Below are 25,028 nucleotides of genomic sequence, written 5' to 3' on the forward strand. Positions count from 1 at the left end.
CAGTGCACGCTTTGCTCGCCATGCTTCGGGCACAGTTCTTCGATGCGCTTGGCACACTATTTTATTCTCCCACCAGGCCCTAGTGGATGATAGGGCATGAAATACCGCCTGTTGGCACATGTCGGCTCAAAAAACTGTGAAAAACCCCATGTCGACCTTTTGACTGTCGATCTAGACACTGTTGACCTAATGCTTGTGTTGACCTAATGACTTGTCGAACTAGACCCATGTCGACCTTGACCCATGTCGACCTAACGGTGTTGACCTAATGATTGTCGACCAACTTGCTGTAGACCCAATGACCGTATCCCACCTGAAGATACCATTGACAATTGAGAATTGAAAACTGAAAATTAGAGACGTTGAACATTATCGGTCAATTAACGGGACGCCGTTATATTGACACCAAGGGCCTTATTCAGATCTGATCGCAGTACAAATTTGTTCTCAAAATGGGCATAACCATGTGCACTGCAGGTGGGGCAGATGTAACATGTATAGAGAGAGTTAGAATTGTTTGATTTATTTTGTTTCTGTGTAGGGTAAATACTGGCTGCATTATTTTTTACACTGCAATTTAGATTTCAGTTTCAACACACCCCACCCAAATTTAACTCTCTCTGCACATGTTACATCTGCCCCACCTGCAGTGCAGCATGGTTTTGCCCATTTTGAGAACAAATTTGTACTACGATCAGATCTGAATAAGGCCCCAAGTCACTCAAGTGGCCTATCATACACTGGAGCTTAATTAGTTAAACTTTAATTACAAAACAATCATTGCACCAACAGATACTTTTAAAACCAACCTATTTTTTACTATTTTCTTGCATAATTTTTCTAACTTATTTTCTTTTGAGCAAACTTGGTTTGCCTAACGCTACACCCTTCTGTGTTAGGGGAGAAAGACTCTCAGCACGCAGATTGCTTGTTTGTTTAAATACATTTTTTAAGTTTTTGTTTTGTTGTTTGTTTTGTCCATGTGTATGCTTTGATTACAGTTATATGGTATTACTAAAGGATAGAGAGTTATACAGCTCTGGGTTTATACTGAATAAAAGGGTCTAACGCAAATTAACCATATATAAACATTTATTAAACATCATTTAAAACATTAAAAATTGGACATTTTTAGAGAATTCTCTATATCACCAATGGGGATTGGGTAAGGGTAATTGGAGAGATAATGCTCCAGTGGGTGGAAAAATTGGATCAGTTCAGATGCACCTGTAGTGGCGGATATTTACCAAGTCGTGTTCGGCAGTCTCTCTCCTATATACTGGGGAGGAGGAAAGAAGAAGTCCCGGCAGAATATCCAGCGAGTAGCGGATCCAGATTCACTCAGAAAGACCACAAGGAGTTGTTTTCGGGTTTTGGGATAACCCAGATGTGTCTTTGTAATAAAGAAATTGCTGAGATTGTGGATTCCTTGAATTATTTAGCTGGTCAGGGTAGATGAATAAAGTGCAGATGCAGACTTGGATGAGTAAAGTGCAGATGCAGGTGATACTGATACTTAATTTGCGTTAGACCCTTTTATTCAGTATAAACCCAGCGCTGTATAACTCTCTATCCTTTTTTATCTATTACAGGGAGCTTTACACACTCCCATATACAGCTGCTTTAACTACACTTGTGGTCCTTATTTCTTTGTATTTATATCTTATATGGTATAACTAAACCCACACAACTAGGCAGAGCACAGCACTATTAAACAATATACTGGATTCAATTAACGGAGACAGTCATCCGTTGTGCAGCAGCTAGCCACAACGATTCAGTGCACTGATAACGTGAAGCTTTACCTAATCATCATCAATGGCCAGGCTGTGTACGTTACTACCAATTATATGATTTCCTTCCTTTCAAATCAAGGGGGATACATGTCAGTGTATCTAAGTATATTTTTTTTGGGTAAAAGGTAAAAAAGTTCCCTCACCTCTGATTTAAGTACTTTTCCATTGACAAGAGTGCCCCAGCAAAGAGTGTCTATCCTCCTCCTTGATACAGTGTATGTATGTATTTCAAATCACTCAGGAAGCACCGCCAATATTACAGATGAGGCCAAATCTGTAGTTTATCGTACTCTGTATTATTGGTTTTTACTTAGTGTGTTAATTGATACAGCACATTATTACCAGTATCTGCTGTGAAGGAACATACTTTATTTAAGTACCACTACAATACATCACATTCCCTGTTGGAAAAACACCATTACTTGAGTCAGTCATAGGGGCAGATTTATTAAGCCTGGAAAGGGATGAAGTGGCCCGTGGCAATGCACCAGTCAATCAGCCCCAGTCAAGTTACAGGCTGGGTTTGAAAAATGATAGTTAGGTTCTGATTGGCCTTTGCCACTTAATACATCTGCCCCCCAGTCTGTTACAAGCCAACCATATTAAGGTGGTCTGTTTCTGTGATATAAAACAAATATTCGGTCAGTGGATTCCAGTGGCCAGATTGGGTGCTAATATATCTGTTGTTTTATAATTAATGTGATTAATTTGTTTTAGATGTCAGTATAAGCTGCAGTTTTTCTATATGCCCAAGTGTCTGAGTATTGGATCTGGAGCCAGAAAAATCTGTATCCGGAATACACACTAGAAAGTGCCAACTACTGTATCCCAATAGAGTTGGAATTACTGCGCTAGTACAGTATATTGCTAATCCTTTATATATAGATACACCATGGATGAGCTCACATGAACAGTAACAAGATGGAGACTTTTCATAAAAGTATCAAATAATTTATTTTTACAGATAAGGAATATATCTTATTTTACTAGGCGGCCACCTATAAAAAATATATTTTCAAAGGAAAAATCCTTTTATAGGGCGAAACGCGTTAGTAGCTATCTCCCAGCGATTGGATATCCACTTTCACATCAGCCCAACAGTATTGGATGACCGGTCTTCCATTGCCATTTCTACAAACACATGGTCTTGTAAAACGGCGCTTCAATCCAGCCGTTCTAGCCGCAGCTTGGAGTCCAAATACGGAGAACGCCAGCAGGAGCGGGAGCCCTGATCCACATGGGTGAGAGTCACGCTGTGGTCTGAGCCCCAACTACTGGCAGTGTAGGTGAGAGTTACACTGACTGCACTTGCTCGTCAAGCTGACCATCAGTCTCCTAACGGTGGGACACTCCGTAGTGCTCACAAGACTCAGGACATCCCTGCATGGAGGCATAGGTGAGATATGCACTTGCCGTGCACCGACCTTCACACCACTTGTATTAGTACCTTCCACCTTCCATTCAAAAGACTCCCCGTTGTGAAGTGCCGTGGCCCAGCATCACTACGGGTATAGCCCGGCTAATTCATTTTATTTATAAAAAGTATCTTTATATGAGAAGTTTACATACTTATCCTCTAACTGTTTGAAAAACTCTGTGGCTGAATTTGAAAGCTGGACAAAACATAGTATTATTATCAAAGTCTATCCACATGCGATTTCTATTATTGAATTGTTTTTAAAATATATGCGCATTATAATGAATTTTATTGTGATTTAATATGTGTAATTATTATAAATATTTTTTTATAGGTGGCCGCCTAGTAAAATAAGATACATTCTTTATCTGTAAAAATAAATTATTTGATACTTTTTTGAAACTCTCCATCTTGTTACTGTTCATGTGTGCTCATCCATGGTGTATCTATATATAAAGGCTTAACAATATACTAGCGCAGTAATTCCAACCCTTTTGGGATAGTTGGCTGTTTCTGGGATATGTTGTAATACAAAATACTAGAAGACATGCAGGATAACAAGACTTTCCATAGACAAGTTTATTGCAAAACATCAGTTACTACATTCCAAGACAATTGGCTATTCTAGAGATGAAGGCTCATTGGAAACATGTTGCAAATGCCAACATATGCCAAAGAGACAATTGCTTAATTGCAACCCAAAACCCTCATCTTTCAGAATAGCGCCATCAGGAAATGTAATACTGCATACTGGCTAGAAGACACTCCTTAAGTTCTGGGGGAATGGGCTGACTGTGCAAATCTTTGACATGCATTAAACGATCATGTGCTTCTTTGAAGAGTTCTGCCCCAACTGCCTCCTCCACTCTGTGCTTCCAGGCTGCCAACTTTGGTTTGTCTTCAATTACATGAAATCCAACTGCAAATGGCTGCAAAGACAGATCGGTTATACTGAGTACCAGATGCAGCGCTAACATTTTTTAGGTTTCATTTTGAAAGATGGTTTGGATCCAATTGTGTTTAGAACAACCACTGTAGATACCAGTAGCACATACACATTCTTTTTGAAAAACCAAGCATTTTGCATCTAATTTTTTTTTGTATTCTAACACTTCTGGCAATAAAACTTGTGTAACCAGACTAGTCTATTACAGATACTATAGACCAGTGAGACCCTTACCTGGCCACAGGATCTTCATAACCACCCTCAATGATTTTAGACCAATTTCACTGACCTTGTCAATTATGAAATGTATGTAATCTACCAGCTGACTTTTATAGCTAACAATTTGCCTATATAATAGAATTTGCGGTACTTGTGTAGTTTCACGGCGCCACTTCCCAACGGATCGCATCGTATGCAAACCGCATGCGAATCGTATGCAAATATCGCATGCGATTAGCATACAATTTGCATACAATTTGATTGGCGATGTGATTTAGCACATTCCACTATCCACATCAGCGCGAAGTGTGGCGAGCGGATGCTCATGACCTGTTCATACCCCACTATCCATGTCGGTGTGGAGTTGATAATCTAAAGTGTGGCGAGCGCAGTGAGCCACGGAGCCTGAAGCATGGTGAGCGCAGCGTGCCCCGCGAGGGGACGTGGAAAACAAGCCCGAAGCGTGGCATGCGGACACGGAAAACGAGCCCGAAGCGTGGCGAGCCCCACGAGGGAACATGTATTACTTGACGTGTATTCCGCGTCCCGTCGCCATGTTTCGGGCTCGTTTTCCATGTTCCGGCACGGTGGCTCGTTGCGCTCGTCACACTTTATAAAATCAATTCCACCCCGACGTGGAGAGTGGGGGTATGAACAGGTCGGGAGGACGTGTACTGCATCCGCATGCCACGCTTCAGGCTGACGTGGTTAGTGGGGGTGTGCTAAATCGCATCGCAGATCGAATCGTATGCAAATTATCATATGCGATTTGCATATGATTTGCATGCGATCCGCTGGGAAGTGGCACTGTGAAACTACACAAGTACCAAATTTGGCTATATAATAGGTCATCTGATGATGAATTGATCCATTCTACCCTAAGGCCCTTATTCTAGTTGATTCGGACGGATGCGTATTTCGGACAGGAACCGAGTGTTCTTAGCCCGGCCTAGCATATGGATCGCTCACAGCGTCCGAATGCGGTAAGACAGCGAGCGTACAGACCGCAAGTGGATGTTTCATGTGAACACCTCCTCCATCTATGGGAACCTCCCCCATCCTCCGATTGTCACCGACCATCGAATGATGGACCGAGCGGTCAGGCAGCACCGAGTGCTCCAGACCACTCGGACATTTTTCCATATGAAAGCAGGGATATGGGCGGGCAGCTGACATCCGGATATGGTAGCTGTCCTCCCCCCACACGTGCATCACAGCCACATTACCTTACGTACGCCCAGAGTTTTTATGGGAACGCCCATGAAACTGCGTGTTTGAACATGCAAAGCGTTCGCACATGCACAGATACGCCTCTGCACATGCGCAAATACCAAACATCGGCCGTCCGACCGCACACGGAGCCGTCTGACTCAATCAGAATAAGGGCCTAAGGGTGATATCCTATTAACGGTGATCAATAATTATGGGTAACAGTCTTGTTCGGAAGTCAGCAGGAGGGGGGGGGGGGAGGGGGGGAGTGCTGAAGACCGCACTGGCTTTGACCCTGTATTTGGAAAGATTCCAAAAACGGGTCTGCTAGTGTAAAAAAAAAAGAGAGAGATGCGGTGTGAAAGGGGTTTTTCCTGTCAGACCCGTTTTTGGAAACGTTTTCAAATACAGGTCTAAAACCAGTTATGCGGTCTGAAAGCAGCATAAGGTGTCACCACCTCACTGTTTCCGGCCTCTTTTTGGCTCCGAACTTTTGGGAGGGTGGGTGGCAGACCTTCCGCCTCGTCGGAATTGGGGGGGGGGGGGGGGCAACAGAGCCAGCAGAGGCAGGTGGAGTGTGCCTTCTTGCCAGCAGAGGATGGGGCTGCAGGACTAGCAGCAGGAAGGATGGGGCTTGTGCCCTGGTGGTGATGAGAAATTCCTCAAATAGGTTGGTGAGGTGGATGGCCTGCTGTGCAGTGGTGTTCTGCGCAGCCATAACCCTTATAACCACCATCATCCTCTCCTGCCGCTCCCCAGCTTCCACCCGCTGATCCAGAATATTCTGCAGGAGGCGCTGGGTCAGTGTAGTTGGTGTGTGTTTGCAGAATAAAGGGGTCCAAGTTTTACTTGTGTGTTTTGTTTTTAGTGGTGTTGGGCAAATGAAACCATATGGTTAGGTAGTGTGTGAGAAATTTCCCGGGCTGGTTTAGATTCCCAATCCGCCCCTGTCGTAGACAATACAACAATAGTGGGTCTCATCTCTGATGAGGATGAGTTGGGGAACTTGGTCAAATGGAGTAAGACTGTTTAATTTTTAAACTTGAAAAAAAACCTGAGTAATTGTTATTTTAGGAGGATTAATAGGCTTATGCCTTTGCCATTAAACTATTGAAAATATGGAGGTTGAGAGGGTACATGAATTTAAGTTACTGTTACTATTATCTCAGATGATTTATCATGGAGCATTTCTATGTATCAAATCTAGAAATTCCCAGCATAGGGACAGTTTCTTTCCCCATCTATTATTGCTAGAATGAACCTGGCAGGAGATCAGTAATCAATATGCTTTTCCAAATTGTGATGTGTATGTAGTTGACCCGGTTTGCAAGATCATTGTTTTGTGCACAGACAATAAATATGATTTATGCTTAAGGAGTTATTCTCTCACCTGCATAATCTCCACAATAGCCACCAGGTCAGCAATGGAGATCTCATCACCAGCCAGAAAGGGTTTGTCCTGTAAAAAATATTCTTCTATATTCTTCAAGGCATTATTGTACTCTGCCACCGCAGAATCCACCTTCTCAGGTGTAGCTTCATGACCAAGATGAGGAGTAATTTCCTGATGGGAATTAAAATACACAAAAAATATAAGAGCATCTAAACAGAAGTAAATTCTTTATTTATTTTAAGTACTTGCCGTTCTGCTGTATCTGAATTCAGTTGTCTACTATTTATAATATTTTCCATTATAAAAGTATACACAGGTAAACATGTTGTCAATACCTAATTTTTCCCAGCATATAATTTCCATAATCATAATTATAATCATGCCCACTAAATAAATATAGTCTGAGATAAATATTATTCATATCTCATAAGTAAGGAAAAGATCGAATATTATTTTACATATTTTTAGATATCACATAATGTCATGTTTGGATTCAAAATGTGCGAAATTATAATAACTGTCAGATGACAGTTATTAGAATTCCATATGATATTGCACACACATGTTATTACAAATCATAAGTTCACATAAGATTTAAAATACAGTAACAGAGGGGCGTGTCTGTAGGCTAATGAAAGGAGGTGAATGAATGGTTCTCTGGAAAGCAGCTAAGCCAGTCATAGGATACTGTAAACAAAGGCAAGTGAAACCTGTTGAATGAATAGATTCTCCCCTCCCCCCGAGAGTTCTCTTGAAAGCAGGAGAGAATCATATGGTTCAGTGTGTTTTTGTAGCAGCAGACGAAAGGAGAGATGGGACTGAACTCGCCAGGACATGATTAAGGAATAAGTACCAAATGTTTATATTACTGTGTATCAGGCATGGCTCGGAATATTGATAATGGATAGAGCTATTCATGAGAGTATGGGTCTGGTATGGAGTGTTGATGGTATGAGAAGGTGATATGATTGGAAGGTATGTGAAACGTGACTGTAAGAGATAAACTAAGGATTGGAATCTGATATACATATGGGTATGTGTTGCTGTTATGATATGTGAGCAAGGATATGTTTAAATTGGTAGAGATAGCTGTGTACGTTTACATGTGGACAAAGTGTAGGCCTAGAATCAATTGTAGACATGTGCTCAGGCTCAGGCCTGCAGTGTGGCTTTTGTGTAGTTAATCGGTTAACATTGATGTGTGGACTGGCCCTTGTGTGTCCTAGTTTTGATTGCAAAGGAGTTTTGTAGTATATTGTATGGACTATATTGTATGAAAGGCAGTGAGGTGTTCTCAAAGGGACGCAGGAATCTGAGCGCATGTGTAAGGCTATGCGTGAGCAAGTATAGACTCTTTGTATTGAAGCGTGTGAATGCTTTGTGTGTGTTGTATAGCATGATGCTCGAATGGTGTGTGTGTATCAGCATGTGATGTGTGATTCAATTGTGTATGCTGCAGGTAAAGTGTGTTTGCTGAATGTGCGAATAATATTCAGGATCGTAAGTATTGCATGATGCAGGTTAGAGGTTAAATTTGGAGTAAATGGTGTGGAAAGACAAAAGGAAAGTACCGTCAGTTTATGTGTGATCGCCAGGCGGAAGTTATTAGTCTTTAGTTAAGGTTCCTTTGTCTGCTATGTAGAAGAAGCTAAGATGGCCGACAGTTATTATAAGATGGCGGAATGCCATGTGGCAGACTAACATGTGTTCGAGCTAAGATGGCCGACAAGTAGTTATTCTAAAATGGCCGCTCCATAGCCACGCCCCCCCTCCCACGCTGTAATTCACATACACAATATATATCACTGAGGTTAGCTTTATTTAAGGATGCTGGTCTGATTATCGTTATTATGTATAATACCTGTATTGTTATATTTTGTAATCCATGATACAGTTTCATCAGTTTACATTCATAAATAATATTCATTGATTATAAATCTGGACATTCAATTATTGGTTGCGTGCGAAATGAATAAATTAGATAGACTTTGCATATTTAAATAAATGTACTTCAATAATGTTGTTATGGGTCCAGACACCAAAACACCACGGACACACCAGAAACCAATATAAACACAAGGGGCAAAATGTAGTGAGGTGCGATTTTCTAGTAATGTGAAAAAAGAAAATGGCACCAATCGCACATGTGAAATGTGTGATTTTCAGCCAAAAATCACACATGTAGTAGTTTGAGATTGTTTAGAACTATCCAGAAGTTGATTGTGACTTCTAGCGAGTTTATTTTAATGGGAATGTGCGAATATTTCTGGTACGTTTAACCAGCCCCGGGCTCATTGAGCTGTCCTGGTTTTATAAAATTATTGTAATTACATATATTTATGGAAAAAAAGTAAAATATGTGATTCCTTGTTGTATCACTTTTAATAAACAAAGAGTAAGAACATCATGGGAGACAGGGCCGGACTGGCCATCTGGTTCTTCTGGCAAATGCCAGAATGTCCGATTGCCTTGTGGGTAGATTTTCTGCACTGCGCCGGGAGGCCATGTCATTTGCATATTGACCTTATGACACGACCGCCGCACATCTGATCCACCCCCCCTCCAGTCTGAGCAGCCTGTGAAGGGGGAGCCGAGAGGCCAGCCCCGGCGGAGCAACTTCATAACGGCAGAAGTGCGCCACCCGCTGTAGCGTGGATAGACAGTGCCAGGTACATGCTGCTAACGTGCAAAGGGAAATTCTGGAGCTGGGGGGTACGGAAGAAGCGGAGAATGAAGCCTCTCCTGTCCGGCGGCGCCTCCTCCTTGCTGCTAAGCAGCTGCACCGTACTCCGCTGTGCGGGTAGCAGCGCCAGCTCTCACAGCGATGCAACCACATTGGCTAGGAGAAGCTGTACGGCGGGGCACAGAGCAGAGCAGTCATCACGTGGATATGTCCTGGGCTGCCTGCCTGCGAGAGTGCTGGTGAGTGTCCTGTGCTCTTGTCCTGAGTCGACTCCTACCACTGTAAGTGTCATCCTCTCCTTTGTCATTGGGAAGAAGCACGTACTGGCAGGCTGCCAGTAAGTGCTTCTTCCCAATGGCTAAGGAGAGGAGGACACTCACAGTAAAATGACTTCTGCAGAGCATTCCTCCCTGAGATATCTGCTGAGGGAGGCAAACAATATATATCTGTGTGTTCCCACTGGTACTAAGCACTCACTTTCATGGCTATTATTAAAAGTTGTGTTCCATAATATGTAATGGGCATTACGCGTGTTCCATAATGGGTAACGCCTCCTTTTTCTGATGCCACACCCTCTTTTCGCCGCACAAGGGTCCCGCCTCCTACCAGTGGGCCTGTGTGCTCAAAATGCCAGGGACGATTTCTGGTCCCAGTCCGGCCCTGATGGGTGAGATGTAATAAGATGAGATTTTTATAGAAACAGAGTTTGACGGCAGATAAGACCATCTAGTTTGCCCCTTTTTTAAACATGTTACCTTAAACCATGGGTGACCTTTAATAGGATGAAATTCTATCGCATTTTCAAAGTCCCTCCTTATCGCAATTTTTCATATCGCACTTTTTTGCCGGAATTCAACTATTTTATGAGATGCAAATTTGCGGCAAAAAAGTGCAATATGGTTCGATTGTGTAAAAAAAAAAAAAAAAAAAAAAAAAAAATTGGCGTGGGGTCCCCCCTCCTGAGCATAACCAGCTCAAAGAGCCGGTCCTGGCTTCATAAAATCATGGGACAAAACGAGTAGGGGTCCCCTGGATTTTATCAAACCAGCACCAGGCTCAAGGGCCGTTCCTGGTTCTCAAAATACGGGGGACAAAACGAGTAGGTGTCCCCCTTATTTCAAAAACCTCAAAGAAGGGGTCCCCCCCCCCCCAGAACTTATCTGCCCATGCTGAAGCACTGGGCTGTCCCTGGTGGCTGTGGGCTGTGGCCATCGGGCTGATGCAAAGTGAAAAACAAGAAGAAACTATTGTGTTTTGCTGTGGTTCCAGCAAGCCTGCACCAAATGCAGGGACTTGGAGTCCCAGCATGTGGGGCATTAAAGGGCCCACTGGGACTTGTAGTCCCACAACAGTACAAATAAATAAATACACACACACCTGAAAAATAAAACTTTAATACATACGGAGACCATACACAGATACTTACCTATTTTGATAGTAGTTTGGTCCCCTTCTCCAGTAGTAGCAATGTGGGGTCCCTGCCAATGTCCCTTCTAATTTTACGAAGGCTGTGTGCGGCAAAAGATTTTGGCTGTGCAACTTTGGAAGGAAATTAAAAATTTTGTGTGTCACTTATATATAACTGGAAAATGACATTCAGCATTTGTGTTAACTTTACTTCAAAATGGTATTAAACATTTAAACATTCAAAACACAGCAAACAATGTAGTTAATGGGTGAAAAACAGATTAATTGAGTCCACAACTGCAAAAAGGGAACACTGCTGCTTTGTGCGCTCTGTTGTAATGTCTGTGCGCACGCTCGTTGAGTTGTGTGCGCGCGCACGTGCGCACAGCTTAGAGGGAACACTGGTCCCTGCTGAAGGAAAATATACTCACCAGCCGCCTTCAGTACTTCTCTGGGACCCCTGCAATGCTGTAGCCACGAGCTGGTCTTCTGTTTACTTCTGGGGCTCTGCCCACAGACCAGGAGTCAGAGGCAATGGAGTCATCTGCCTCCGGGCTCCTGTTCCCAAGGGGGCACCTCTCCTCCCCATGCAAGTATAAATCAATTATTTAAAAGCCAAGATATTGCCTCTGTAGCTGAGTTCTGAGAAATATATGTGTTATCTATCTATCTATCTATCTATCTATCTATATTTCTATATAAATATATATTTTATATAAGGTTTTATTGGGTTGTGTTGTGTATGTGTGTGTGTGTGTGGGAAGGGCACCAATATATATCTTGCCTCCGGGCAACTGGAACGAACTTACGCCACTGCCAGGAGTTAAGGTGCCCATATACTGTGTGACAGGGCAGTGCGATGAGATGCGCGCTCCTGTGCACATCCCATCGCACAGCACATAAAGGGGGGTATTCAATCTTCGGGTCACGGCAGACGAGCTTGCTCGCCTGCCGTGACCCAGTCCCGTTCTCGGTCAGCTCGACTGAGAACATGCAGGCGGGACGAGAAGGGGGCGTGGCCACGAGTTGCGGCCGGGAAGTGACGAGATGCAGCCGGCAGCTCGTCACTTCCCGGCTGTTCTCGGCAGAACGAGCCCGACAGCTAGAGATGTCGGGCTCGTTCTGCAAGGAAACCCTGTTCAATGCTGTCGGGGAAGACAGCATTGAATAGGGCCCGTCGAGCATCTCCCCCACGGGAGATGCTCGACGGCGATTGAATATCCCCCAAAGTCTGTGCAGCCCGTGCTTTTAGTACTAGATTGCATTGTATCTAGTACCAAAAGCATGGTGCTGTAGCACATTGCATAGCATCTAGTACAAAAAGCATACAATCTAGTACTAAAAGCACAGAGTTCATCGCACCGTGTAAGGGCACCTTTAGGCAAGCCCACCAGCCAATCATGGTCAGACATCAAGATTTCCCGGACCGGACAATGCTTTGTATAAAAAGCCTAACCCCTGCTGTGGCATTACCCTGCTAGCTGATTGGGCCCGGTACTGGTTCTTGAAATATGGGCGACCCCTATTCATTTTTGTCCCCTGTATTTTGGGAACCAGGACCGACCCTTGAGCCTGGTGATGGTTTGATAAAATCAAGGGAACCCCTATTTGTTTTTCCCTGTGATTTTATGAAATCAGGACCGGTTCTTTGTGCCCGGGGCTGGTTATGTTCACGAAGGGGGAAGCCCCACGCAGTTTTTTTTTCCAATTTTGATACATTTATCCTTTTTTTTTTAACATACCAGCGTGACCTGTGCATGGTTCTGTCAAATTCGCCCATCATAATCTGGTCTGTTTGTGTGGCGATTTTTAGTAATGTTTTCCCAAAGTCGCAACCCATTGAATTGGCGATGTGTATACTTTATAATGGCAAAACATCTGGATGCAAATTCCGGAGTGACTAAGAATCGCCACTTCAGAATGTGCAAATTTGCGGCAAAAAGTGTGATTTTTTTGCTGCAATTCGTATCCCATTAATTTAGCAATTTCAGAAAAACGTGCGATTTCGGCCGTTTTTTTTGATAAAAACACAAAAAAAAACTAATTGCATCCTATTAAATGTCACTCCATATTTGATCCTTATTTCTTTGTGAGGATATCAATATGCCTATCCCAAGCATGTTTAAATTGCTCTACTGTATTTAACTCTACCATATCTGATGGGAGGCTATTCCACTTATCCACTACCCTTACTGTGAAATAATTTTTCCTCAAATTTCCCCTGAATCTTCCTCTAGTTTCAGTGCATGTCCTTGTGTTCTGTTGCTCCTCTTCCTGTGAAGAATGTCTCCCACCTGAACCTTGTTAAAACCCTTGATATATTTGAAAGTTTCTATCATGTCCCCCCTTTCCCTTCTCTGCTCTAAACTATACATATTAATACATATTAAGATATTTTAGTCTTTCCTGGTATGTTTTGTGATGTAGGCCATGCACCATTTTAGTTGCCCTTCTTTGTACAGTCTCTAATGTATTTATATCCTTCTGGAGATATGGCCTCCAGAACTGAACACAGTACTCTAGATGAGGTCGTACCAATGACCTATACCAATGGTTCCCAACCCTGGTCCTCAAGTACCCTCAACAGTGCACATTTTCCAGGTCACCCGGCAGGTGCACTCATTATTCAGGCACATTTGAAAAGATCCACAGGTGGAGCTAATTATAGCACTTGTGATTCTGTGAGGTGACCTGCAAAACATGCACTGTTGGGGGTACTTGAGGACCAGGGTTGGGAACCACTGACCTATACAGTGGCATTATTATTTATTTATACTGCTGATTCCTCTCCCTATGCAACCAAGCATCTGACTTGCCTTCTTCATTGCTTTGTTACATTGCCTACTTGCCTTTAAGTCCCCTGAATTAGTGACACCTAGATCCCTCTCTTCCTCAGTAGTTTCCATTATAGTGCCATTTATACTATATTTAGTCTTTGGATTTTTGAGACCCAAGTGCATGATTTTGCATTTTTTGGCATTAAACTGTAGTTGCCATGTTCTTGACCATTCCTCTAATCTACCTAGATCAGGGGTAGCCAAATCCAGTCCTTCAGAGCTACAGATAGAGCCGGGCTAATCCAGGCAGGGGCTGGAAAAATTTTCACCAGCCGCCAGCTCCCGCCAGTGGTCCCCCTTGCCGCCCTGCCCCACCTAACACTGCCCGTCTCCCTGAAGCAGAGACTGGCAGGATGCTGCTGCCCCACCACCGAAGGATTGGGACGCACGCACGTCCCAGTTCAATGTAGTCCCTGTCTGCCGGCCCTCGCTAGAGGGGAGGTTCTTATGGGCATCGAGCAAAGCTGACAGGTGCTACATCTGTACCAACAGTTAATGTTTTCCAGGTCTCCTCACAGAATCACACGTGAAGTATTTAGCTCCACCTGTGGATCTTTTATAATGTGTTAGTAATGAGTGCACCTATGTACCTGTGAAGTGAGCTGAAAAACGTGAACTGATGGTAGATCCAAGGCCGGTTTAAGGCTTCACAGCACCCTAGGCAAAACTTCAACTTACTGCACCCCCTTCTCCCCCATACAGTCACCATTACCCACTTTCCAACCCCCTTAAGGCATACTTGACAAACATTCTGGAATGGCAGGGAGACTATCAAAAAATTGGGTGGTCCTCCCAGCCAGAAAGGTGGGCAAGTCCCCTGCTTTCCCTGGAGGACCCCCTTTCCCACAACAGAGTACAAGGAGGAGGGGGCAGCAAAGTAGGGAAATATGCCTCAAGGGAAAGTATGGGGGTGAGGTCTTACAAGTTCCGCAGCAGCCACCTGCATTAAGTACAACAAGAATCCTCATAAACATCCTTAATATTTTATTAGTACACTCGGTGGCGCCCCCCCAGAGCCGGGCGCCTTAGGCAGCTGCCTAATGGTAGAGCCAGCCCTGCGTAGATCTCGAGGATTGAAGTTGGCTACCCCTGACCTAGATCATCAATAATTTGTTTTACCCCTCCTGGTGTGTCTACCCTGTTGCATATCTTTGTGTCATCTGCAAAAAGGAACATGTTCCAAAATGGCACAATGGTATGTTTTGATATCACACATTTTTTTTTTTGCAATTTTGTGCAATTTTTGGTCATGAAAAAGTGTGAATTTTCATCATGAAAATGTGCGAATTAATGCACATGTGCAATTTGTTAGACATGGTAATGTGAAAAAGAAAAAAAGAATAGTGCGGGATCCCCCAGCATAACCAGTCCCAGGCTGGTTTTAGAAATTCAGGAGACAAAAAATATAGGCGATCCCCAGGATTTCTAAATCCAGCACCAGGCTCAAGGGCTATTCCTGGTTCCCAAAATATGGGGGACAAAATGATTAAGGGTCCCCCGTATTTTGGCAACCAGCATCGGGCCCAAAAAGCCAACAGGGTAATGCCACAGCCGAGATTTTTTTTTAATGCAATTTCCCCCAGCCAAGCATTCAACCCTGCAGCTGGTCAACCTGGGCAGGGACCCTGAGGGAGTGGGGATCCACCAATAAAGCCCCCCCCCCCCCCCCCTCGTGAGTTTACCCTGCCCGGGCTAAAGCCTGGGGCTGTGCTTCTCCGGCTGCACATTCCCCCTGGTCCTTAGTGAAAAATATTGTTTACATTCTTGGCTCCACCCACAGACCGCCCACCAGCCAATCAGGAGCGGACAATTGCAGAAGTTACACTTTTCTTATGTGTCCATGTTGTGGTTCTCCAAGTACATACATGCGGTGCAGGCTTGCTGTGACTTGTAGTTCCACAACATTACACAATAGTTTTATTCTAATAATAACTCTTTCATAATCATCAGCCCTGTGCCCACCGCCCTGGAGCACCAGGGACAGCCCAGCGCAGGCAAGATTAACTCTGGAGGGGGTACTCCTTTGTTGTTGAGGTCTCCACTCCCCCAGGGTCCCTGCCCGGTCTGACCAACCGCATGGATGAATGCTTTGGCCCGGGGCAACTTGTGTAAAAAGATTCCACCGGGCCCGGCTGTGGCATTACCCTGTTTAGAGGATGAGGTTTCCTTTTTACAGGCAGAAGTCAGTCATATTGACTTTTTCATCTACTGACCATAAAACCAACATATTAAGGACTTACACGATACTGAATACATCATTCAACACTGCATGCTTGACTATTTTTTATGTAATCTCTATGAGTGCATCCTCAGTTAACTTTCCCTTGGGTAAAAGTTAACTTTTATATACTGTACCTCCAGGCTGGGCCGGGGCGGCAGGGTGCCACATGCCCCCCAGGCCGGTGTGACTATGTACCGGCTGGGCCACTGTGTGCATCTTGCACAGGCTGCCGCAGCCATCACTGCTGCAGCCTCCAGCCACCTCAGTGTCCAGCAAACCCCCGGCTTCCTGGCCGCACGAATGCAAGGCGACGGCCTCTCCAAAAATGGCCGCTGCCTTATAGGAGCCAGACAATAGAGGTACTGCCATACCTCTAGTGTCTGTCAGAAGAGAACAGCGCAGCCAGCACTACCCGGAAGTGCTGATTCGGGTAGCGCTGGCACGCTATTTAAATTCAACCCCATGGCGACGAGCATTTACCCTGGCTCCTCCCTGGCAAAAATTCCCCATGGCAACAAGAATAAAACCCCTGTCAAGAAGCATGTAACCCCTGGCAACAAGCAATATTCCTCTGACAATGAGCATATAGGTAAGCAGCAGTTATATGGTATAATATGTAATAGGCATTATGGTATAGGCATTATGGGCCTTATTCTGGTTTACTCTTAGAGGCAAATTCCTTCTCAAATGAACAAAACCATGTGCACTACAGGGGGGGCTGATGTAAAATGTGCAGAGAGAATTAGATTTGGGTTATTTTGTTTCTGTGCAGGGAAAATACTGTCTGCATTATTTCTACACTGCAATATAGATCTCCATTTGAAGAAAAATCCCACCCAAATCTAATTCTATCTGCACATGTTATATCTGCCCCACCTGCAGTGCACATGGTTTTGTCCATTTGAGAAGGAATTTGCATCTAAGAGTGAACTAGAATAAGGCCCTATGTGTAATGGGCATTATGGTGTGTAGCATTAAGTTGTTGGTATTATGTGTAATGAGCATTACGGTGTGTGGCATTATATTTAATTGGCATTATGTGTAATGGGCATTACGGTGTTGGCATAATGTGTAATGGGCATTTCGGTGTTGGCATTATATTTAATTGGCAATACGGGGTGTGGCATTATGTGTAATGGGCATTACGGTGTGGCATGATGTTTGATGGGCATTACGGTGTGTGGCATTATGTTTTTGTTTGCATTACAGTGATGGATTTATGTGTAATGGGCATTATGTTTAATTAGCATTATAGTGATGGCTTTATGTGTAATGGGCATTACAGTGTAAATTTTTGCACTTTACAAATTTTGTTGTATGTGTGTGGGGGGAAGGATTGTTTAATCCTTGCTGCATACTAGAGGGGAGGGTGGTGAAATGATGGCAATGGTGATGGGCCACTTGCTTGTGTTGCCCCCCCAGGCTGAAAGTTGCCAACCAGTCCCTGTATACATCTATGATTAGTATTAGATACCTAGCTATCTTCTTTTTTTCACCCAGTACAATGTATATGATTGGTATTCTGCCACAGATGCACGTGAAGGAAGTCTCTGATAGTTGTGAGTGGCAACCCTTATGCAAACAGTGGAAGATAGTGAACTCGCTATGTTAAATTTCCCTAGCAAAACCAGTTGCATGTAAGGATCCAGTGAGGAGGATACAATGGTAATGCTTTAGGTATTTTATTGCTGTACCTTGAGATGATGCACAGATATACCTTGAGGGATGATACATAGAGGTCAAAGCAAAATCCTTTCTGCAGCTCAGGAAAACATGTCTGCTACACATGAGGCTGACACAGGAACTGGAAGTGAGCTTACAGAACAGGAGTAGTCACATGACACATACATATGGTAATTACATTAACTTACAGAGGTAAATATAACATTGGCCAGTAGATGGCAGCAAAGGATAACAAATACATAATAACTCAATAAATCATATTGCATCCATACAAAATGGTGGATTCAACTTGAGAAACCCTAACTAGGGCAGCACACTCCCCGTCTGAAATCCTAGGATTTCACTTTACCATTTGACATTATGGATTAATGTCCATGAGATAATCAACGATGGTTCTGACCTGAAAGACAAAATACAAGAATACAAAACACAACAATACTGGAATGTGTATATGGAGTAGTCCAATGGACAAGTCTCTCAAGCACGTATCAAGTGATGAAACAAATTAAACAAAGTTCTTGAAGAAGAGTAAGGTATTCCCTTTTCCATCTGCTCCAGAAACAGTAGGCGAGATGTTGAACATGTTTCCACCTCTTCTGATATGAAAGGTTTTCAGGTGGACTAGGAACAGTTCCAAGTTTTTGAGTGAGAAAAGTTGCTGGAGTGAGAATAACAGGGGTCTCTGGATCCATGGATACAGGAACAAGAGGTCTTGAATTGACGATAGCAGTCACTTCAGCCAAACATGTGGTTAGAGTCTCATGGGTGAGCCTTGCGATGGCGTGTACAAGATTTAGCCATCTGGAGAAGCATTCAAAGCGATGGCAGCCCAAACCAAATGTTTCTTTGGATCTTGTAATAAGGGTACTTATTTCAGGACGAATGTCTGAGTCGATGTCAGGGTCTTGGAGACTGAAGACATCTTGTAGGGAAGTTTCTTCAGGCTGGTTCTGCAAGAACTCTGAGCCCGTCAACCAAGAAGAATTTTTAGAGGCACTATAAGACGCTGGTCTGGTGGCACAATCTGCAGGATTGAGATGTGTTGGAACATAGTGCCATTGTTCAGGTTTAGAGGATTTTCTGATCCTTTCAATGCGGTTACTGACATAAACATAGAAGCGTTTCTTCTGGTTGCTTATATAACCCAGAACGACCTTGCTATCTGTGTAAAACTGAACATCATCTATGTGAATATCCAACTCTCGCTGTATAAAGTCTGCAATCTCTACAGCCAGTACAGTTGCACAAAGTTCGAGCCTAGGAATGGTATGTTCAGGCCTAGGAGCTAACTTAGCCTTCCCAAATAGAAATCCAACATGAGTTTCATTACAAGAGTCTATTACCTTCAAATAGGCGACAGCTGCTATGGCTTCAGTAGATGCATCTGAGAATATGTGGATTTCTTTTCTCTGACTTGTGGCAAGAGACGTTGGAGTGTAACATCGTTGTACATGAATCCCATCTAAGGCTTGTAGAGATTCCTTCCAAGACTCCCAGCTTCGCTGTTTGTCTGTAGGCAGTGGAGCATCCCAGTCCTCAATAGACTCTGAGAGCTGTCTTAACAGAAATTTGCCTTGTACAGTTAAGGGTGCTACAAATCCCAGTGGATCATATAGGCTGTTCACCACTGAGAGGACTCCCCGCTTGGTAAATGGCTTATCTGCACAACTTACTTGAAAGCCGAAGGAATCATGCAACAAGTCCCACTGCAAACCCAGACTTCTCTGTACTGGTGGATTGCCTTGGCCGAGATCCAAGTCTCTAAATTCTGTGGCATAATCGCTGGGTTGAAAAGCTTTCATGACAGCAGCACTATTGGAAGCAATTTTATGTAACCTTAGATGAGCCTTAGAAAGCATACCTTGTGTTCTTTTAAGCAGATCTATAGCTTCTTCTGCTGTAGGTAAAGATTTGAGTGCGTCGTCCACGTAGAAGTCTCTTTCAATGAAGTGTCGGGCATCTTTTCCAAACTCTGATTCGCCATCACAGGCAGTTCTATGTAGACCATATGTAGCGACTGCGGGTGAAGGACTGTTGCCAAACACATGCACCTTCATGCGGAATTCAACCATTTCCTGGCTGGTATCATTGTCTCGGTGCCATAGAAACCTAAGGTAATTCCTGTGATCTTGTCGTACAATAAAACAATAGAACATTTGTTCAATGTCTGCGGTAATGGCAACTGGCTCTTTTCTGAATCTCATAAGCACTCCTACCAGATTGTTGGTTAGGTTCGGACCAGTGAGGAGAACGTCATTTAGAGATACGCCACAATGCTTGGCACTTGAATCGAATACCACCCTGATTTGCTTGGGTTTACGTGGGTGATATACTCCAAAGGAGGGAAGATACCAGCATTCTTCATGCTCTTGCAAGGGTGGAGCTAGCTCTGCATGATCATTTTGAAGTATCTTATTCATAAAGGTCACAAAGTGATCCTTCATTTCAGGCTTGCTTTTTAATGTACGTTGCAATGACATGAATCTGGATAAAGCCTGTTCTCGGTTGTTTGGCAGTCGTGTTCTAACATTCCGAAAAGGTAAAGGTGCAACCCAGTGGTTAGATTCATCCTTGCAGAATCCGCTGTCCATTATCTTAATAAACTCTTTGTCTTCTATGGACAAGGCTATTCTGTTGTCATCTTGCGTTGTGCAAAACACTGATCTTCCTAAGTCATCATAAGGTGTAGGAATTACTTCTGGCACCTGGATGAGGTCAGAGAACCTTTCTCTCACTTCATAGTGATGTGAGCATGGCTTGAAGTGAGTTGTGCGACCGTTTTTGAGCACATAAGTTTTAAAAGAGTTAACTTGAGAAGGTTTATGGCTCTTGCCCAGGCACACATCGCCCACAATTACCCAGCCTAAATCGAGTCTTTGTGCATATGGGGCGTCATCTGGACCATTGCAATATTGGCGTACCTTATGGGCCCTCAGAATGTCTCTTCCCAGTAGTAGTAGAATGTCAGCATTCATGTCCATCGGAGGAATTTCTTTAGCAAGGTGTTTTAGGTGAGGATGATGAAGTGCAGCTTCTGGAGTAGGAATTTCTTCTCTTTCATCAGGTATCTGGTCACATTCAATTAATGTTGGTAAGGGTATGTGGGTATTCCCCTTGATTGAGGAGATAACATAGCCAGTGGCCCTTCTGCCGAAAGTCTCTGTATGACCGGAACAGGTGTCAATGGAATACGGCATTGCTTGTCCCTTTATACCGAAGATCTCAAAGAATTTAGGTTTTGCTAAAGACCTGTTGCTCTGTTCATCTATGATGGCGTACATTCTGATGGCTTTCTCAGATTGCCCTTCTGGGTAGACCTTGACCAGACAAACCTTAGCACAGCATTTGGAATTGTTCTCTTCCCCACATACTTCCATGCATGATGAGGAAACTGTGGGTGTAGCTGAGTCTTGAGGTTGTAGCTCCCCGCCATGTTTTGCAACGGGGTTAGGCACTGTTGAAAGTTGTGTGTTCTCTGGAGGTAGAGTGGGATGCATGGCTGTAACATGTCTATCGCTATTGCATTCGGTGCACTTGATGGTAGCTTTACAGTCTTTTGCAATGTGGTCTGAAGAGGCACAACACTTGTAACACACTCCAAGCTCTCTTAAAGTATCTCTGCGCTCTTGCAAAGTCTTAGCCCTAAGCCCACGACATTCCTTTAGTGGATGAGGCCTTTTGTGGATAGGGCACACACGACTGGAGTCCCTTTGTTTAAGAGCAGGAGCATCTTGCTTGGTGTAGGAGGGTGCAGTAAGTGGGACGTTAGTCTTTCTGACAGATACTGTTCTCCTTAAGTCTCTATGTTTGGTAGCAGTGTTATCATACCTTGAGGATGACGGTGAAGCTGCTGGAATAGGTTCAGTGAAGTCAAAGCTGGGATCATTCTTCTTCTGAGCTTGGTCACTGATGAATCTGGAAAAGTAAGAGAAAGGGGGAAAGGACACTTTGTGTTCTCTTTTGTACCTGGAACCCTGGTCTGCCCATTTTTCCTGCATGCCGTAAGGTAGTTTGGACACCACTGGATTCACGCCATGAGCAGTGTCAAGGTAACTCAGTCCTGTCAGACGAGGATCTAACTTGGCTAGTTCTAATTCTTTTAATAGGTCGCTTAGATCCTGGAGCTTGTGGTTGTCTTTGCTAGTTATCTTTGGGAAGGCTTGAAGTCTTTTGAATAAGGCACTTTCTATAGCTTCAGAACTGCCATAAGTCTGTTCAAGTCTCTCCCATGCTGCAGCAAGACCTTCCTCTGAGTGGCCGGTATGAACTGCTCTTAATGTCTTGATGCGTTCTGCAGATTCTGGGCCTAACCAGTTGACGAGCAGGTCAAGTTCTTCCTTGGCGGTGAAGTTAAGATCATGGATTACAGCTTCAAAGGTCGATTTCCAGGCTCTATAGTTCTCAGCAGAGTCATCAAACTTTGAGAGACTGGTGTTTATAAGCTCCCTGCGTATCATGTATCTGGCAAGGTCAGACATGTCGGTTCTCTCATTCCTTGTTGCTGGATGAACTTGTGGTGCCGCTGGGGTATGTAAGTTCTCTGGCGTATAAGGCTGAGATATGTCAGGCCAAAATGATGTAGCATAAGGATTAAGCTGCGGTTTAGTTACTGGGGAATCTGCTAGCTTGTAGCTGGAAATTACCTTGTCATTGGTAGGTGGCATCACCTGTTGCTGTGTCGGTATGTCTGCATTGAAGATTGGGGGTGGCATCGGTATGCGCAACTTAGAAGCTTCTGTTTTGAGAGCTGAATCTTCATGGTAAGCAGGAGGTATAGGTGTTAGTTGCTTTAGCACATAATCAGCAGTGCGGTCTGCTGGGTTTTCTACTTCTCCTGGGATGTAGTGGTTCAGATCAGTACCTTGGCCTAATGCTTGTTCAAGGACTTTCAGTTTGGCTAAGGCAGCTGCTTCTTCCTTTTCCATTTGGAGGATCTTTGCCTCAGCCTTCATCCCCATTTGGAGGATCTTTGCCTCAGCCTTCATTCGTGCCATTTTTTCTCTTACCTCTGCTTCCTTCTTAGCAAAAGAACTTCTTACACTAGCTTCTTCTGCATCTGCACGGATTTCTATTAGCTTCTCATGTAAAGCTGACCTTCTGGAACGAGACGATCTGGCAGATGAGGATGTAAGCTTGGTTGAAGTTGATCGATGTGACCTAACTTCTTGTAAGTGTGCAATGCGGAATTCTGCTTTATTTTTGGCATCTTGAACTGAAGCATTATTTCTTTGGAGTAGAGTCTCTATCTCAGCTAGCTCTGCTGAGGCATCATCAAAATCAGAAATACCCAGAAATGTGATGTATTTTGCGGACAGTCTCTGGTAGCGATCATAGGCGGTAGATAAGCAATTCAAAACCGCAGTCAACTCTGTTGCATCATTGTTAAAGCGTGGAAGAGTTGCTATGTGGTGTTCCGCTCTTTCCCATAAATCATCTAAATTGTCCTTAAATTCGTCTCTGGTTGTCTCAAAAGTCTCTCTAATCTTTTGTGTAGGTTTGAACGCACGTTTAGGGCGTACATCTTGTCCTTCAGTAAGCTTGAACTCTGCTTCCTGTACGTCTGAGTTATCAGAAGCATGACGGACTTGCTTTTGTGTAGCCACGGAGGAATCCACAGAACCTTTTGTGGACATGTTATAACTTGCTTAGAACTGCCTCTTGAAGGTAGAATTGTGCTTTAACTTATGGTGGAGAGCTGAGTTAGGAAGCACTTGTGGCCATGTGTTCTCATAAGATGGTGGCCAGCTCTAAACTTGCTTGAAGACTATGTGTATACATGCAGATGCTGTAGCCTTAGGTTTGCTTTGACTATTCTGCCACAGATGCACGTGAAGGAAGTCTCTGATAGTTGTGAGTGGCAACCCTTATGCAAACAGTGGAAGATAGTGAACTCGCTATGTTAAATTTCCCTAGCAAAACCAGTTGCATGTAAGGATCCAGTGAGGAGGATACAATGGTAATGCTTTAGGTATTTTATTGCTGTACCTTGAGATGATGCACAGATATACCTTGAGGGATGATACATAGAGGTCAAAGCAAAATCCTTTCTGCAGCTCAGGAAAACATGTCTGCTACACATGAGGCTGACACAGGAACTGGAAGTGAGCTTACAGAACAGGAGTAGTCACATGACACATACATATGGTAATTACATTAACTTACAGAGGTAAATATAACATTGGCCAGTAGATGGCAGCAAAGGATAACAAATACATAATAACTCAATAAATCATATTGCATCCATACAAAATGGTGGATTCAACTTGAGAAACCCTAACTAGGGCAGCACAATTGGAGTCCCCAACAAATATTGCTGCTTTTGGGGGACATTACAGGTAACAATGGGTCACACAGTAGCAAGAGTTTCTTTAATTTAATTAAACACATAAGCAAGCATAAAAAAAAAAATTTGAATAATTCCAAAACAAACCCAATATTCTCACCTTGATCAAAAAAAGCTTTGATCCAGCTAGACGTGTATTTGTGTGCTGCCAAGCAAGATATTCATCAACCCGGGCGCGTTTCTTAATGTCAGATGGATACCAGTGATCAGGGGTCTTATACTGGTTTGCCATATAAAGAAGTATTGCAGTGCTGGTAAAGGAAGGAGACCGGAAACAATTGGATTATTATAAAAATGTAAAGTACATATTAGTGTTATGAGATACACGGATTTAATTTGAAAAATAAAATTCTAGCCTACACCAGTCAGCTAACTACATTATGGTCATCACAGAACACGATATACATACTGTATGTATGACCTTAACTACAGCATTATATCCCCATACTGCAATGTAATCTCACACGAGCATCAGTTAAATATATAATTTTTAAATGTTATTTACTGTGCATGGCACAGTTACCATGGATCTCCATTAGAAGTTAGGGCCAGTGGTTCCCAAACTGTGCTGTGGCACGCTGCCTTGGATTCGTGGCTCAGAACTAAATCAAATTATTCATGGTGTAATAGGCAAAACCAATGCTTGTGGCTTCCAATCACAAAATATTTGGACAAAGAGAAGCAAATTCTGTCCCTTACCACATAACTGCAGGGGCGTAGGGAGGGCGGAGCATGAGCTCCAGGCGCCGAGACATCAAAGGGCGCCAGAGCCGTGCAGCCCGCTCCCCCGCTTGCTCCCTGCCCTGCCCTCAGCTGCCCTGTCCACCACTACTAAGTTTCCCACTGGACCGCTAGCCAATAGGCACTTGCGGTC

The 25,028-nt window shown here is 43.6% G+C and overlaps 2 protein-coding genes across 3 annotated transcripts in view; both read right to left on the reverse strand.

The window, feature by feature from the left end:
• Nucleotides 1-25,028, reverse strand: part of LOC146008861 (glutathione S-transferase theta-1-like) — a 184,509-nt gene that overhangs the window by 151,797 nt on the left and 7,684 nt on the right. The window contains exons 3-5 of one of the 2 annotated variants that reach the window (XM_083148653.1): nt 24,255-24,405; nt 6,978-7,151; nt 3,772-4,142 (exon numbers count right to left, since the gene is read on the reverse strand). The exons of the other annotated variant lie outside the window; for it this stretch is intronic. Coding sequence (XP_083004779.1) covers nt 3,942-4,142; nt 6,978-7,151; nt 24,255-24,405 — 526 coding nt within the window. The 3' untranslated portion in view covers nt 3,772-3,941. Of the gene's footprint in view, nt 1-3,771; nt 4,143-6,977; nt 7,152-24,254; nt 24,406-25,028 lie in introns of those variants that run through there. 2 annotated transcript variants of the gene reach the window in all.
• Nucleotides 1-25,028, reverse strand: part of DDX51 (DEAD-box helicase 51) — a 92,676-nt gene that overhangs the window by 9,163 nt on the left and 58,485 nt on the right. The gene's annotated exons all lie outside the window — the stretch shown is intronic.

This window comes from Crinia signifera, chromosome 1, assembly GCF_055691185.1.
Source record: "Crinia signifera chromosome 1, ASM5569118v1, whole genome shotgun sequence".
NCBI classification, from domain to species: Eukaryota; Metazoa; Chordata; class Amphibia; order Anura; family Myobatrachidae; genus Crinia; species Crinia signifera.